The 17,071-nt window shown below is 39.3% G+C and overlaps 1 protein-coding gene across 3 annotated transcripts in view; it reads left to right on the forward strand.

Moving 5' to 3' along the window:
- Positions 1-7,663, forward strand: part of GADL1 (glutamate decarboxylase like 1) — an 81,043-nt gene extending 73,380 nt beyond the window's left edge. For all 3 annotated transcript variants that reach the window (XM_051789023.1, XM_051789025.1, XM_051789024.1), the window contains exon 15: positions 4,962-7,663. In XM_051789023.1, the coding sequence (XP_051644983.1) occupies positions 4,962-5,135 (174 nt within the window). In that variant the 3' untranslated portion in view covers positions 5,136-7,663. The remainder of the gene's footprint in view (positions 1-4,961) is intronic.
- The last annotated feature ends 9,408 nt before the right edge of the window (positions 7,664-17,071 follow it).

A 17,071-nucleotide genomic window follows, 5' to 3' on the forward strand; every position in this document is an offset into this window, starting at 1 on the left:
CATATTTATGGTTGTACAGAAAATACATTTTTTGGTTTGGCCACTGAATTGAGAAACTGGAAGCAATTCTTGGTTTTAGTTGATCAGAAAGAATTTTTGTTTTCAGGCAAGCTAAAATGAAGCAATTTGCTTAGTTTCAATTTCCTCACTTCTTTCCTACTGGCTGCAATAAAAATGGGTCCATTTCCAATTGAATTTGAGTTTTAATTGAAAATAGTGTTTTGAAACAAATACTCAAAATATTTTTGTTTTCAAAGTTTAGAAAAACTTTAGGCTTTTCTGTTTTGTTTGTTGTTTTTTTTTTTTTTTCCCTAGGTAGTGCTGTCTTAGGATATTTGTCAAATCATGACTTTTTTTTTTCCCCCTGAAGGCATGTATTCTCAAATTTATTGCTTAGCAGAATATGGTTACCCAGCATTTTTAGCAATTTTGCAACTTAGTGTTTTGCAACATTCCTTTTTCCTTAGTGTTTAAATAAAAAAATTATAGAATGTTGCTTTTAAAGCTTATAGCCTCTAGCCTTCAGTTTGAAAAAACTGTTGTGATATGTAACATCAGGTATGACTAGACTATCCAACTGTGAGAACGATGTGAGAATGATGCCAGTACAGGGAGCATTCAGGTAGTAGAGATGTGGTGTCAGGGGCATAGAATATAATTTTTGATGATATTAGTGGGACTCGGTTTGAAAATACTGAATTAAGTCTAAAATGAGATCTCTTATAGATTAAAGGAGGGCATCAAGAAAGAAATCTATAATCAAGGTTGACATGGTCTTCCATTATCAACAAGCTATTTTGCAGTTATCCAACCTGAGCTTTCTTGCATTTTCAGCATATCTGTTAATTGCGATTGTCAGAGACAACATTAGTGAAGAAAAATAACAGGCTAATTAGAACCAGTAGGTGCTGATTTCTTTATTTCAGCAAAATGAACAAAGTAACATATTTGTTGGGAAATTCTCCTTCTCTTTAGGACAACTTATTTGGCTATCCAAACCCAGCAGCACTAGTGCAGGTGGGGTATGTATTTTAAAAGTTAATGGGATTATGTGATTTGAAAAGTTAGGCACCTGATTACCTTATGGGTTTTTTTTGTTTGTTTTTGTTATTAGAATAAAATTTACAAACCAGTTCTTCTTACAAATGTCCATACTGTTCAACAGGAGGCAAATAATAGTAAATGAATACCAAACCATAATACTGTGCTGTGACTAATGGAGTAAGAACACCACCTATTTAATGGAGCTGCTCTGTAGATTTCACTTTACACAAGAAACCCATGTGCTAGGAGGTTGTTTTTAGTTTAAGAACCAGGCTTACAAAGTTTGACCACTTTGAGAATTGTTTTGGAGGTCTTGCTATCTGGAAGAAGAAGAAGAAGAAGAAATTATCTCAGATAGGTGTTTCATCAAGTCCTCTGAAAAGATTTTTATTGTCCAGACTTGGGAACTAGCTCTTCGAGACACTAAGTATGCGATTCCCCTGCTGAGAATATGCTCAGCTCTTTTTTTGAGTCAGTTTTTAAGGGTGGTTGCCAAAGTGTGTTATGCTATCATGACTTGAGCCTGATGGAAATTCTTAAAGTGTTGGAGAAACTTGGATTAAATGTCACTGATGAGTCAATCAGTGGGACCCAGTGGTTTTAAGATATTGCCCTATGGTATGACTGTGCAGAATCAGTTTTCTCAAGGATACTTGAGATATGGAGAGGGAGATATGTTGCTCTCCTGATCCTCCGGTGTATTAGGATTTCAGCTGTAGCATCCAAGTTGGTCCTGGCTACATATTGCAGTGCTCTGTGTGCGTATATGTGCTGGGAAGGAACATTGACATCTTTGTTGTAAATACATAGGAGGATCAGCTGTAGTCTGGACTCGTGATAGAAACAGCTTAAACTTCAGGGCTTAAACTTTTTGTTGCTTGTAGTATAGCTAAGTGCTGGCTGAGAGTGAGAGAATAGATTATCCTGTCACTCAGGTAGGTAGAGGAGGAGCTAAGCTACTCTGTAATTTTTGGTCTATTTAAAAAAAACCCCTCTGCTATTAATGGTAAGGGAAGTAGAACTGTTACAGCCTCTGTGTAGGTCTCCACAGGGAGAGTGTGGTGCACCCATCAGTCCTCAGGCTAAGCAGTTCCACAGACCTTTGGCTGCACAGAGCAATGTGAGCAGCCCTGCTGCAGGATGACCTCCCACACATGGCACCTTCTCCCCACCTTCCTAGGTGGAAGAAGGACCTGCTGTAGTGAGCATTTGAAATGATAATCTCCAGGATGGATTGGCAGGGAAGGCTAGCAGTGGGAAGGAAAAGGTGAAGTGAGCAAAGGAGAGAAGAGAACTTTGGGTTTAGGATATATTACACTTAAAATTCTGAGACTGCTCCACTGGCAGGCCACAAAAAGAATTAGATTTACAATTTGAAGTAAGTTCCGTAGTAAAATAATTGGACTGGTGAAGCAATCTCACTCTCACTAAATTGCTTTCCGAGAAGCCTATCCTGAATGGACCTGTGCAGCTTTTTCTGATATCTGAGCATCCTCAGGTCTCATTGACTTTGGTTGGAATTAAACTCATTGAACTCCTCACTAGGCAATTAGTTTCTTTTAGGTCTAATTTTTCTGCTGCAAAGTGGTAGTTGCCTCTCCCTTCTGTTAGCAGTCATACCCTGTGCTCCTGCCTTAGCATGCATGTATCATTTTATTGTTCTTTTGTGAGACATGTACTTAAGCGTTTGGACACAGATTCTGTTCCTTACTGCTTTCTGTGGATAAGTTCCCTGACAGTTTTGTTACACTGACTGCACAACTGTAGCAAATAGAACATGCAAAATACTTGATGGAAAATCTTTCCAAAAGTAATCCTGTCAAAAGCTTGTAAGATTTTGTTTTGGTTTGGTTTATTTCTTTATGTAGGAAGTGTTTGTTTTGGCTTCAAAAAGGGATGGACAAACTTCAAATTAAGAGGACGGCTTCATTAGCATGAAGGATGAATGAGATAATTGATGAGATCGTGAAAGTGAGGTTTTTCTACCTTTTGTTTTCATGAGAGAAGACCTATTGAAATGCAGTATATTTACAGTCCTCAGATTACTGAAGCCATAAATGTTTTTGCTTTCATGGTCTCCATTTTTGCTACTTGCACATTTTGGGATGATGGATTGTGGAGTGCCAGGTGTTGAGATGAAGAGAATCAATAGTGTGATACAAAAGATGAAATAACTCTGATGGAACATCAATAAAGGCTAAAAGTTGCCATAGGGATTTGAATCTTAAAGAAGAGCCTGAGAAAGTGTATTAAGAAGAATTTGCTTCTCCCCTTGCACTTGTAGTGTCTTTATTCCTTGAGCAGAAGTCACTTGGGGGTTCTTGTCAAGTACAGAGGTGGAGGAATTTTCTCTTTTCTGTACGTATATGGTGTTCAGCACAGTGCCTCCTGGGCACAATGTCACAGTGTCATGGTTATTTCAGGCCACAGCTGCTGTGGGTTACCTACCCCTTGTGGTACCAAGGATGTGACCTGCTCATGGTGGCCCTGAGGCAGAACAATTTATACTGATTTTTTGCACTGGATTTTAGTTAGAATTGTGACTCCATCACTCTCATAGTTTAAAAAACAAATGCTAAATAAACAACCTAGTTTTATCACAAAGATAAAGCAAAATCAGAGAGATGAATCAAGTTGGAGCCATAAACACTCCGCCTCTGAATTTGATACACATTTTGAAACAGCTGTAGTTTAGACATGTACCACTAAAGAAATACGGGAAAGCTAGGCTGTTAGTGTTGAAAACCTTACCTGTTTCTATCTAAGCAAGTTGTACAGGACTTGCCTAGTAATATATGCCATAAAAATAAATCTATTAAGGTAAGGTTGGCATCATCATTTTCCTTTTGCAAATCAGGTGATAGTATCTGGCCCAAACTTTTAGGTCACACGCCTATTTTCTTGGTTCAAAGTCAAACCATCACAGAAAGAAAAAAAGGAATACACTGTTCTGAAATACCGTGATGTTATTTCTAATATATTAAATATACATAGAATATATTAAATATATAATATATTAAATATTTTAATAATATGTTAAAATGCCAGACCTTTTAAAAAGTACTACTTCTGTCAAGTTACTTATTTGTTGAATTTGTTGAATTATTTCTTCCAAGGAATAGAGTACTTAGTCCAGCAATTCATTTCAGCTTATGACCTATTTCAAGCATGACCTATTTCAACGCAGAACTACTCACACACCTAAAGTTAAGCCCAAGATTAATTGGTCAAAGTTAACAGCCCTGCTGGGATAAGATCAAGTGCTCAACTATAAGGACCTGATTCTGCCAATCTCACTCATGTTTTTATCTGCAGTTAGACACCTGTGAGATTTCATTCTGTGCAAGAGTGGTGCAGACAAATGCTACTTATGCCTAAATCTAAGAGATGAAATCTTAAGCTTCAGAATCAGGCCTTCTCCCTTAATAGACTTCTTTGACAGATTAAGTTTCACAAAGGTACAATTGAGAATGTCCTCTAGGGGCAGCTGCTTTGCAGATGTGGGGGGAGAAGGGCCATCAAGGGAGAGAAGTCATTCTTAGCTTAATTAGTACAAGGAGACAGACCCTGCCTTTAACTAGCTGTGACTGGGTTCAAACCTTTGATCTAAATCAGGAAGACTAGGGACCTTAACCCAGTCTTTCCCATGCCACAGATGAATGCCTCAAACAGCAGGCTTTTGAGGGGTTTAGATCTTGCTCTGATTCTTTCAGGAGTCCCAGAAGCTGAGGGTCTCAGTGCCTCTAAATCTGCAGGCCTGAGCTTTGCTGTTACTTGGAGCAGGCAGTGGGAAGACAGGCAAGAGGTGCAAAACTCAGACACTTCAAAAAAACTTTTTAGGTCACAAAATACAGTTCTTGCCCAAAAATGCTATATTTCTGAGGGTGACATCAACCTTTTTTTGTGTCTACTTTCAGGTTGCTCCTATAATTAAAGAGAGGATGATGAAGAAGGGCAGCATGATGCTTGGGTACCAACCTCACCGGGGCAAAGTCAACTTCTTCCGTCAGGTGGTGATCAGCCCACAAGTTAGCCGAGAGGACATGGACTTCTTGCTGGATGAAATTGAACTTCTTGCTAAGGACTTGTAGCTGTAGATCGACAGCATCAGGTGCTGCTCACGTGTGATATTTGGGGAGAGAGAGTGGCAGCAGCATTCTGGTGTTATTCTGTGAAAGGTAGTAAAAAGCTTGACATAGAGTTTGGAAGCTGTCGTTGTATAGATTGAAGTTGAGAACTTTGCAGGTAGAACACCCCTTCACTGGAAAGTATTTGCTGATGGGGGCTGGGACAGGCTGGTGCTTGCAGCACCATTGCTGCCATTCTAAGAAGTGTTTCCTTGGGCGCACTTCTGCAAATGGTATCTATGTCCCAGGGAAGGCAGCTATTTTCTGGGTGCCTGTGCACAGTGTAGCTCAAACTGGTCACTTGTGTATGCAGGCAATATTCCTCTGAAGTTGCTGTGAGAAGTGGTTTAGCTCAGTGAGCCTTAAGATGCTAGTTAATTATCTACTCTGTCAATATTTTAGTTTGGTTGGTGATTAAACTGATAAGACTGGAAATTTTGAACTTATATGAAGAGTTCCTCAAGGGCCCTAGCTAAGTGGATTGCCCAGGTTTTCTGCTGTGAGCACAGGCAGACTGGAATGAGGCTCACTGCAGTCACCGCACTGGGAGGTTTGCAGGAACCTCCTGCACAAAGTCCTGAGTAACCAATATTGACCCTGCTTTGACCAGGTTGAACCAGGTGACCTGTTAAGGTCTGTTCCAACCTACAGGATTTTGTGATTCTAGGAAACACAGTCATTGGGTCCAGTCAGTGTTTGCCAGTGTTGTGCACCCCAAATATCACCACCGCTTTAGCACAGCTGAGAATATTGAAATAACACTTAGAATTTCTTAACTCTTTGTTAACAAGAGCTACCTACCATTTCTGAACTACTGTTTACCTTCTTCTATTTTTAAAGTATAAAGATTTATTTAGAAGCTTTTAGATGCACTTTAAAATTATAACAGAGAAAAAATATATATTTACCCAAAAGATGCATATTTTTGTGCATAGTGACTATATATTAATAATATAGAAAAATTACTTATTTGTCATTATTTGTTTTGTATTTTGCTACAGATTTGAGATGACTTGATCTTATGTTATCAGTGTATAATTTGTAATTTGACTCTGAAATTACAGTAGTAGTGATCAGAGAAGGTCTTCCTGTGATTTTAGGATATGAACAGCTTGAACATTTTTGGTCAATCTTAGGTTAGAAAACTAAGTTCTGCACTTTGTGTTTGTGTTAAGAGTTAAAGTATATGTTTCATCTGTTTTTATTCTATAAAAATGATCTATTTTATAAAGATAGAAATTTATTTCTTGGGATGAAGTTCTTGCAGCAAACTAATGAAAATAGCCATGTCTTTCACCTTGTAACCAACATCTGCTTGTCTAATGTTTTGATGTTTGTTCCTTATTCTGTATTTGAGGTAGCACTGACCAATATGAACCTTTCTGCTATAATGTTTTCTGTCCTGAAAGCTGTCTTTAAACACAACACTTCCTCATTTTCATTTCCTACGCTGTACTAGGATCCAACATTGCATGAAATTCCTACTTCCAATCTCCAAGACGATGGTGTGAAAAGTTTAGCAAGGCCATGATAACCAAGGAGGTCGCACTATCAGAGCAGTAGTTAGGAGCAAGAATCATCCTGCAGCCCCTGACAGATGCCTTTAACAGTGTCCTGGAGGTGAATACGCTTGTGCTATCATAGTGATCTAATGAACTTTAAACCAAACCCATGTTGATAGTAATATAAAAATGAGTATCATAATGTGGCCCCTGGATTTTGCCTTTTAATACTCACAAATCACTCAATCATTAATTGGCTTGTCTTCTGGCTGTACCAGCTACCAGGATCTTGGAAAGCCCATGCCTAAATTCAGGGCCCGTGAGGCTTATTTTGCCTCCTGGTCACTCTGGGTGGAGTGCAAAGTACACAAGGAGTGCTGGATGGATGAGATGACTTTGCTGTTGCTTTCTGAGTTAGACAAGATTGTTATCCCTTCTCCTTCTTTTTGTTTTTGACCTTGAAGGGAAAGACAATACAGTGTCAGGATGTTTTGTTTATGGTGAGTACTTGATTTTTGATTCATGAAGAAGTTATGACACCTTTCATCAGCACCACCGCTATCAAAGAAGTGTTACTGTCTTGTTTCTCTTCATGTTTTTAGTGCATTTCTCTGTTTCCAGATACTGTAACACTTATGGCACATGTAAGACTGAAGTAACACAGTTTGTTTCTGTAACAGTAGTGGCTACAGTATTTTTAAATGAGAGCAAGCTGGAACTTCTTTTGTGTTTGCAGAAAGTAGGTCTCTGATCAACATGTGCACTGATTTCTTCAAAGCTATAGGTTAACCTTCCAGTGTGATGTGAGTACCTTATCTAATCTCCATATAATTTGTATTATTTCTGACCCTTTATCATGTCCTAGGTGCACAATATTTCAGGACTAATGTAATTTTCTTATTGTTGCTTATTTAGGACTAGTATGTACAAAATATCTATTTTGTAGCTGGTGATTTTAATAAAAAGTGAAGTAAATGACAGCCTTATAAATATAGTCTGTGTTTGTCATTTGTCAGTTCTGGAACTGCAGAAGGTACCTATGAGCACTCCAGACAGATAGCACTTCAGCTTTAAAATGTGAAACCTGGTTTGACCCTGCTTCAGGATGTGGTTTATCTGTGTGCTGTGCCCATATCATCTTTAATAAATGCTGTGGATGAAAACATGTCACAATTTATCTTACTCTTGCTTTCAAATGCAGAAGATAAGTTGTCTGCACAGAAATGCATTTAATTTTTTTTTGTCTGTTCTAGCTAGTTGAGATTGGCTCATGAACTCCTGCTCCTAATTACTGAGAAGCACCAAATTCTGGAAGTAGTGAGGTACATGCATAAATCAGTGTAGAACCTGATCCATTGGTTGACTGTAATTTCTTGTCTACCCCTAATAATTTTTTCAATAGAAAAGGAAAGAAATACTTAGACAGAAGGGATGCTGAGGCAATTTTTGCTCTTGGTTGTATGGCTGCATCTTGGGAGACCTTTGGGCATTTTGTGATGGGTCCATGTGCAAAAAATCACTCACATAAATCAGTATACCTAGAACCGGTAGACCCCGTCTTAGGACTTCTATTATGAGTTTCTGTGATTGATTAATACTAATCATTAGAGTGTGGTTATGTGTGATTTTAGTGCTTCTAACTCCCACTGGTGTAACTGGAAACCCTTCCTGGATTGGGCCCTGAGTTTTATGACTGGGATCTTCCATTTTAATACCAGCAGTTTTGCACTCTGAACATCTCAGTTTGTCTAGTTGAGGTTTGTGCCTACAGGTTTGGATACATCTTTATTTCTGTGAGACTGAATTGAAATGTATTTTCATTTGTATCCTTCAATGGTTCATTAAGATGATTTTCAAATAGCATTTGACCTTGTCCCTAAAGGACAAGAAATGTCCTTTGAGAAAGGTGTGGTAGAACTGGTAGAGTTGCATTCCCAGAATGGTAGGAGTATGTAAAAGCCTGTTATGTTGCCTGAGGCTTCCTCATATACACAAATCACAGCATTAATTCATGCTGTAAAAATTTTTACTTTTAAATCCTTGTACCTTTATAGGACTTACAAAACTGATATGAAATATTGAAGGCAGAGGAGAATAATTCAGAAATACTAAATGTTAAGCTTGCTCTCTCTGTTATGTCGCATGTGAGCTCTGTGACAAGCCAAAAGTAAGCCGAAAGTGGCGTTTGGGTCCCACTCTTTCAACAGTGCCAAAACTACCCAGCCTCTTTTCCCCATTGGCTGCTTCCATGGGCTTTCAGCAGGCGAATAAAGCTTGTTCATCCTGGAAATCAGTTGCTGTAGGTAGGGCTGACTCACACCTGTCCTCCTTTCTGTGGTGTAACTAGTAAATGCTGATAGTTATTTGAGCTTATAAGCACTGTGTCTAGTTCAGTAACTGCTAAATATTACTACTGTTACATCCTGAAATAATGCAATTGCGCATGTTAATTTTGTCTTAATTGCTCATGCTAATTGCAGGTTAGATGCAATCAAAGCAGCACTGCCTGGCAAAAGCACTGTGAGCACAAGAAACCCTGGTGGAGGGGTTTTCTTTCTTTAAATTGAATCTAGTCTCCCACAATTACATGGTTTTGCTTCAGATGTACAATTAGATGTTATTACTCTAATTCTGTAACTACACAATAATCAGCCAAAAATTACTTTGAGAAACAAAACAAAACGAGGAAATTTGCACTGCAATAAGGGGAGTGTCAAAGGTTTCAAGGCAAACCCACAGAAGGAAACAATGGTCGTGTGAACGATTAACCTCAGCTAAATCTGTTGTACCTGGCTGTGCCTTGTGTCTGTGCTGCAGGGGTGGAGTGGGGAAGCCGTACCAAGCAAAGGACTTGCACATACCCTGGCGCTGCAGCAGTCTGCCCCAGCATGCCATGTCCATCCACTGTCCTAGAGAAGCCCTTTCAGAAGGCTGGATGCTTTGTACATACTTACACATTAACGATTTTTGTATATATCAGGGTAAAGTTTGTTTTAAAGCAGTCTCAGTAATAAAAGTGACACTGAAGGGGTAATCATTAAAAGGTCCAACAAAGATGACTGCTTTCAACCTTGGTAGCTCGTGTGCAACTAAAGAACAATTGATCACATTTTTAAAATCTTTTAAAGAAAACCAGTAAAATTTTTATTTTATCAGGGATGAAGGCAAGTAATAGAAAGTGAAGGATGGAGACTCTTAATAATTCTGTCAAACGCAGATGTTCTGTTTTGATGGAGTAGTTTCTTTCATGTAAGTAGCTTGTACAAAACTATTTAAAAATAGAAAGTGTGATGAAAGCACTTGCCATGAAATAGCACGGGCCCATGGAACGTAACATCTGCCTTTGGGACTGTGTAGTCGATATTGTCCTCTGCCCAACACTGTTCTTCCAAGAGACTTTTACCCAGCTTGTCATTCTGGGAAGCGACTCCTTAAATCTGGCATGCACTGACACTGGCAGCTTTATCCATATTCCCTTTTCATACCAGGTGATATGGATTTTATTCTTCCTCTGTTTCTGTGCCCTCTCTCATGCCTGTACATTTTTTCATAGGGATATTTTCAGTATTTGGAGCTACAGGGAAAGTGTAGCAAAAAGGGTAAGATTGAAAGCTGAAGCAAAAGCAGTACCAGGTTGGTATATTGATGTGATGTTTTGCCCTCCTTTTCTCCTATCTAGATGCTCAGACAACAATCACTCACTTCTGTTGGAACTATGGAAACACCAAAATCGTGACTTCACGTGGGAGATCAGTTTAGCCTTGTGAAACTGAATAAGACAAAGAGTGGGAGAAAGAAATGTTAGTTGTTCTGTTTTACAGATGAATGATACACAAGGAACTTAAAACTTCTATTTTGTGAAAACTTGCACTGTGGCTTTAGGAAAATTGTTGAAGGAGTCACTACCAGGAGACAGTAGTGAGTGAAAAACGGGACATACTGAGATACGGGCTTAGCAGAGGGAAATGCTACTAGACTAGCCAGAGAGATTTCTGGGAATAGAAAAATTGATTTTCTAGACTGGACTCTTAAAGTATTTGCTGTTGTATCATTTGGGAAAACCTACATAAGGTGGGAAGCAGGACTGAAAATGTAAGGTGGGTAGGATTATCTAGTGAAAGATGAAAACAAATAATGGAGAAAGTTATACCTTGGTATTGATCTTGAGCTAATCTAACTTCATACTTTCATCGCTAACCCTTCCAGAAAGATCAGACATATGTTCATGAAGTTTGCTGATGAAGCTATGCTGGAAATTTTAGAGTTTGACATGCATGAAGAACTAGGTGATTTTTAAGAACATGTGGCAGGTGAGACTAAGTCAAACAAAGTGCAAAATCTTTGAGGACTTGCAAAAAGCTGCAAGAACTTCTTGGTTAGAGGTAGATCATGTTAAACACTTGCAAAACAGAAAATTGTGGAGATAAGTATAATGATAGCATAAATGACAGTGTATGAGCTAAGCCTAAATGACATGTAAATAAAGTCAACCATCCAAGAAATTCAGTGGTAAACATCAAAGCAGATCTAGCCTCTCATCTGGAGTATAGCAGGAAGGAAATGCTATGTGGGCAGCAGGCTCAGTGGCTGGTCCAGCTCTTATCTCAAGCTGTGAGCAGTGAACAGTGAGAATATTAATTGGTGCTACAGAGCCAAAGCACAGCACTGCAGAGTCGTGTGCTCCATCTACTGGTGTGTCCTCTGGTAACCAACTTGTTCCATACTCAGGATGTCTCTTCCAAAGAGTGCTCCTGGGTGTCTCACATGTGGCAGAGGAGGGAATTGGAAGTAAAATTTCTTGAGATTTTTCAGGCAAAAATGACCAGAATGTCAGAAAATATTGCTTTGATTTAGGCAGTCTCCTGTGAAAACATTGAATTTTAATAGATTTTAGGGAAATATATGCAGACCTGTGATTATCTCTTGTCATCCTGCCTAAATAGTGACCAGAATGTATTTCCATGCTATGTAACTCATGATGACACTGGTGTGTGTGTGGCATCCAAGCTGAGCAATGAAGAACTCAGGGCAACATAAAAAATTCACTTTCCCTATTTTGAGCCTCTCAGTTGAGCAGTAATTCCTTACCCTTTCTTTTTACCAAGGCTAAAAATGGAGTCAGGATCATACAAGCCTCTTGTAAGTTGTATGGCCTCTGAGTGCTCAGTTTCCAGGCTTGATTTTTTCATAGAATCAATATACTGAGTTGGAAGGGATGCATCAGGATCACCAAGTCCAACTCCCAGCCCCACACAGGACACCCCCAAGAATCACACCATGTGCCTGAGAGCATTGTCCAAATACTTCCTGAACTCAGGCAGGCTTGCTGCTGTGATAACTTCCCTGGGGAGCCTTTTCCAGTGCCCAATCACCCTCTGGGTGAAAAAACTTGTCCTGATATCCAACCTAAACCTCCCCTAACTCAGCTTCATGCTGTTTCCTTGAGTCCTGTCATTGGTCATGAGAGTGAAGAGATTGGTACCTGCCTTCCTCTTCCCCTGTACTCTGCAATGAGGTCTCCTCTCAGTCTCCTACAGGCTGAAGAGACCAAGTACCCTCAGCCACTCCTCATATGGCTTCCCCTCAAGACCCTTTACCATCTTCATTGCCCTGCTTTGGATGTTTTCTAATAGCTTAATGTCTTTTTTATATTGTGGTGCCCAAAACTGCACACAGGACTCAAGGTGAGTCTGCATCAGTGCAGAGTAGAGTGGGATCTTTATTCTGAAGCAATCCAACTGCTGGGGTTTTTTGTTATAATTTCCTTTCCATGAGAGGTATCAAGTGTTCTACAGGGAATTGCAAAAGAAGATGTCCTGCCTTCATACTCCAGCATATTTTGGAATTTCTCATAGAACAAAATTTCCAGCTTCTTGACTGCTCTGAACTCAGACCTTTGGAGGCACAGACTGAACAGAGACCTGCAACTCCTGCAGCAGGAAAACATCTCAAGATGTCATTGAGAAGATATGACCTCATCCTGAGATAGGATCAGTGATGCACTAGAGAACTAGTGTCTAACCTTTGCCTAGTCTATGATTCATGACCAAAAATGCTGGACAACCTGCGGCTTTCCCATTATTTCATAATGGATAATCTAGATTTTTCCTTCTGTGCTTGATCTCCACCATGATTAGGGCCAACAAGTATATTTTCTTCTTTGTGACTTCTACATGTTCAAAGATTATAATCTTATTACCCTTTGTCTTCTTTTCTAGTCCTGCATTACAGTCATTCCTCCCATTTTACCTCGGAAGCCATATTTGAAAGTCTGCTGATTATTCTACTGCCCAAAACAAGACAGAACAGTCCTCTGTAATCTCACCATGTTTTAAGGGTGGCAGGATCACTTTGTACATCTCTTTATACATCACAGCATGATGTTTGCCCTCTTTTGTAACAGCAAGATGTGATTGAGTCTTGTCAGGTTTCTGATCCACTCTGAGCACTAGAGCTTCTTTGGCCAACTGCTCTAAGTGGCTTTTCCCTATTAGATATTTGTACATTTAATTACTCCTTTTTAAGTGCTCCTCTAAAGAGGATAATATTTTTTTCAAAAAATTTGTTCAATCTGTCTAGAACAATTTGAATTGTCAATCAGTCCTGCAGCACACTTGCAGCCTCTCATAGCATGATGCAGTTTGTCCAAAGCATGTATTTTTGTCCATCACCTAGACCATTACTTAAAACATTGAATAGGAACTAGACTAGAGTAGCTGCAGAACCATACTCAATGCTGCCTGGGGGTCTGTATAGGAACTATTATGTCTTTCAAGCCAGTGCCCACTCTGCTTGAATTTAGACAGCATTTCCCTAGTTTGTGAACAAGAGTACCACTTGATGTGATGTTAAAAGCCTTTCTAAGCTCAAGACATACAATGTTTATTGTATCTTCTTCATTTTACAAGAGCTACTGCTCTCTACAGAAAAAAAATCATGATGAATCCATTTTGATTCCTACTCTCTTCTCATTGTTTTTCAGTCGTCTTCAAATAGTTTGATTCTTCCCACCCCTTGTAATTTTCTGAGACACAGGAAACTGAATGGGTTCTCCAGCTCCTTTTGCACCCTTTCAAATGGTAAGTGCCACCTCTGCCCCTTTGACAATGTTGGAGCAAGCTGTGCACCCTCAGAAATCCTCAGTGGGTCATGTTCCAGCTCAGAGGGTTTGGTCCTTTAGTGGCTGAACCTCAGGTTGGCTGTGGATGGAGCTGAGCCTGGAGGGTGCTGGAAGTCCTGTTAAGGCCATGTGCCTAGCTGCTAACTCTATGGGAAAGAAAGGGTCTGGGAGGGGAAGATGGTGGAGCACCTAGTCTTGCCTTGGTACAGAGTCATGGTGTTGCTGGGACATGCATTTGGATTTGGAGCCAGACGTGTACTCCCATTTTATGCAGGGAAGTCAGAATAGTCAAAGAGAAGCTTGAATAGATCTGAAATTGTGAGGATGAATTTCACTCAGATCGGTCAGGCTGAAACAATACAATATACTAAGCATTTTCCACCCTTTTCTTATCCTGTGCTATTTCATGAATTAGGCTTTTATTGTTTGATCGTAGCTAGAGAGAAGTTTTTCCTGATGGGTTTCATTTTCTCTGTTTTTTTTTTCTTTTTTTTTTTTTTTCTCTGTTTATTTGGGGTTTGTTTGTTTGTTTGGGGTGTTTTGTTTTTGTTTTTAAAATGTTTTTCTTCATAAAACATACCTTTAGTTTGCCAGGTTTCTTTAGAGCTGGAAGACAAAGATATTACTCTGGTTCCGGAGTGTTGAGCCTGATGAGATAATCATGTAGGAGATATGACATTAAAAAAGAAAGAGCTACTTTCCCTTGCCTGATTAAGAACCCTTTCCCCATAATTATTGTCTTAATGAAAGCACAAGATGTGGCTCATAATACTTATGATTTCATTTTAATTTCTCCTGGAAAACAATTAAAGTAGTTATTTAAAAATGTAGCTCTTTCCATAAAGTATAGCAAAATGGAGTCACAAGCAGATGCAAGTTATTCTTCAGAGCATTTGATATCCTCAAGTTAATAATTTTATTATTGCCAAGATACGTGTCTCAAGCAAGAAGTGTGTTGCTATGAAGGTGAGAGGAGACATTCACTTGGTAGCATTCATACATTCCAATTGCTAATGTGTTGGCCCCACGTACAGAAAAGGAGATGAAAAAGATGAACATCATTGTTTGACCTTTCTGACCCTGTATCCAAAACTTCTTTCATGCATTTGTGCATGAAATAAATTTCCATCTCCTCTAGGAGCTAACATGATTGATTTTGCACATCAGGGCAAGTAGTGCAGAAATAGAGAGCTCCAGCCTCTCCATCATGTGTGGCAATCAGGCCTCAGCAAGGATTCTCAACATGTTCATTTGAAAATCGAAAGGCAAAAATTTCTTTGTAAAAATCCATTGTATTTCTTGCTTGGACTTTTGAACCAAATACTTTGTATTATTAGCACCAATGTAAAGGCACTTAAAGAAAAGAACAACCAGTCTTTAAGATAGTCTATGAGCACTCTCCATTTGTTGGTGGGAAAAGCACATTGTCTGTACTAAAAATCTGGCTACAATAATAAGTCAAGTTACTGAAGTCAAATCTACTGACCTCAGCAGTGTTACAGTGGAGTGAAGGGATGATCCTAATGTGAACTCATGAAAGCACAAGGAGTAGGCTTCTTCTCTCCAAATTTCAGCTGTCTGACCGTTTGATGCCCATGTTCAGGCTCTCTCCTGGCTCCCTGTGCAGCCCCACTTCCGTGTGGCCCTGGGCAGACCCACTCTTGCCTGGCTGTAGGAGCCAACTTTAGGCCAAGCTGTTGATGTGGTGAAGATGGTGAGACTCTGCTGAATTGCTTGCTTGCTCTCGGGAGATTTTGAGACTGTTTTACATTGAAAAGTGAACCTTGCTCTGCCAAATAATAAAACTAAATTGGACTCTTCCTCAGATCAGGAATGAATTTTGTCTGGTTGTGTGTCATGGCTATAGTAAACAGTTTATACTCGGGCAAAGGCTGTGTTTAAGTATGACTGAATCCTGTTTGGTTTACTGTGATTAACCTAAACAATTTAGAAATGTTGAAATAAGTTAATTTAAATTCTTTCCTCCATTTCCTATGGCTTTTTTCAGGTTAGGTTCTTAAAGCAACTATTCCAGAAATCATTTCAAGGCAAGCAAGTTAATGTTAACATTCTTGTATTAAACTAAAATTGTTTTTTCCCTCACCCCCCATTATTTAATAAGGCTTACATGTTCTTTCCAGATGTACAGAAGCTAAGCAACATCTCCTAATAGGAGATGTTCTTTTGCTTAAAACACGGGAACATTCCTCAATGCCATTCAAAGCATTACAAGAAATGGTCTAATCCCCTGCAAGTTGCTTCTGCAGACTCCTCCTCAGTGATGAGGCTGAAGTGTTGGTGATGTTGTCATGTCACAGAAAGACTGCTCCTGCTTCTCACATGGGGATTAGTTGAGCAAAAGGGGTTGAGCCAAAGTACATGAGCAAATCTGTGTAAAACTGTACAAGGCTTAACAACTGGAAAATTAAAAGTGTTGGTATGAGATTTATGTTCTGTCAAAACCTTTTAGCTAATTAAAGGTATGACCTACTTTCTTTTGCCTCCAGAAACACTGGATGGTTTATGGAAAGCAAGTAAATTGGTTGAAGAGAATTGGTACCTTGGCTTTAATTTCACCAAAGGAGGAAACATCACCTTTCCAGAAATAAGTCTGGATTCAAATACTAGCAGTTATCATCTTTCACTTGCTAAGTGCCTCTCTTATGGATGGGCTGCACCTGAATATGTTGCCTGCTAACCCATGTGCTGCAAATTATAATTCTCCTTGGTGGCAGCACCGCATAGCTGTTTTTCTTGGTGGTGTGAGCAGATGGGCTTTGTGTCTTCTTGCACTGGATTCTTTCTCTGACAGCCTTTAGTTCAGTTTTGTTGGATCAAAGATGAAACACTGTTTTTGTCATTCCAGGCCCTGTGTCAAAAGCTTCGCTCTTTCAAAAAATAGTGCTTTACTTTAAATGATGCTCAAAAAATCACCGCGATAATGCAATGAAAGAGCCCAAAGTAGGCTTTGTATTTCCATCTCATTCTCTCAGGCAACAACCCGGGGCACTTCTGGGTCTGGGGAGGCATTTCTTATACATTGCCAAACAATGTATTCCCAATTTAATACAGATATCTTTATAATCTTATTTTACTGGGTAGTCAGAACATAGACAGCCTTGCTAGATGAGTGCAGTGATCCTCTCAGCATTCACGTATAAGGAAGTCAGATAAAGACCAGCCTTAAGAGCCAAACATTTGCAGCCACACACAGACAGATGTTTATCTGAGGAGAAGTTTATACTGGCTTCTGTTTGAGAACTAGAAAGACAGTTTTC

This window comes from Manacus candei, unplaced genomic scaffold (genome assembly GCF_025592945.1).
Source record: "Manacus candei isolate 608988 ecotype Guabito, Panama unplaced genomic scaffold, ASM2559294v1 h1tg000026l, whole genome shotgun sequence".
Lineage (NCBI taxonomy): Eukaryota > Metazoa > Chordata > Aves > Passeriformes > Pipridae > Manacus > Manacus candei.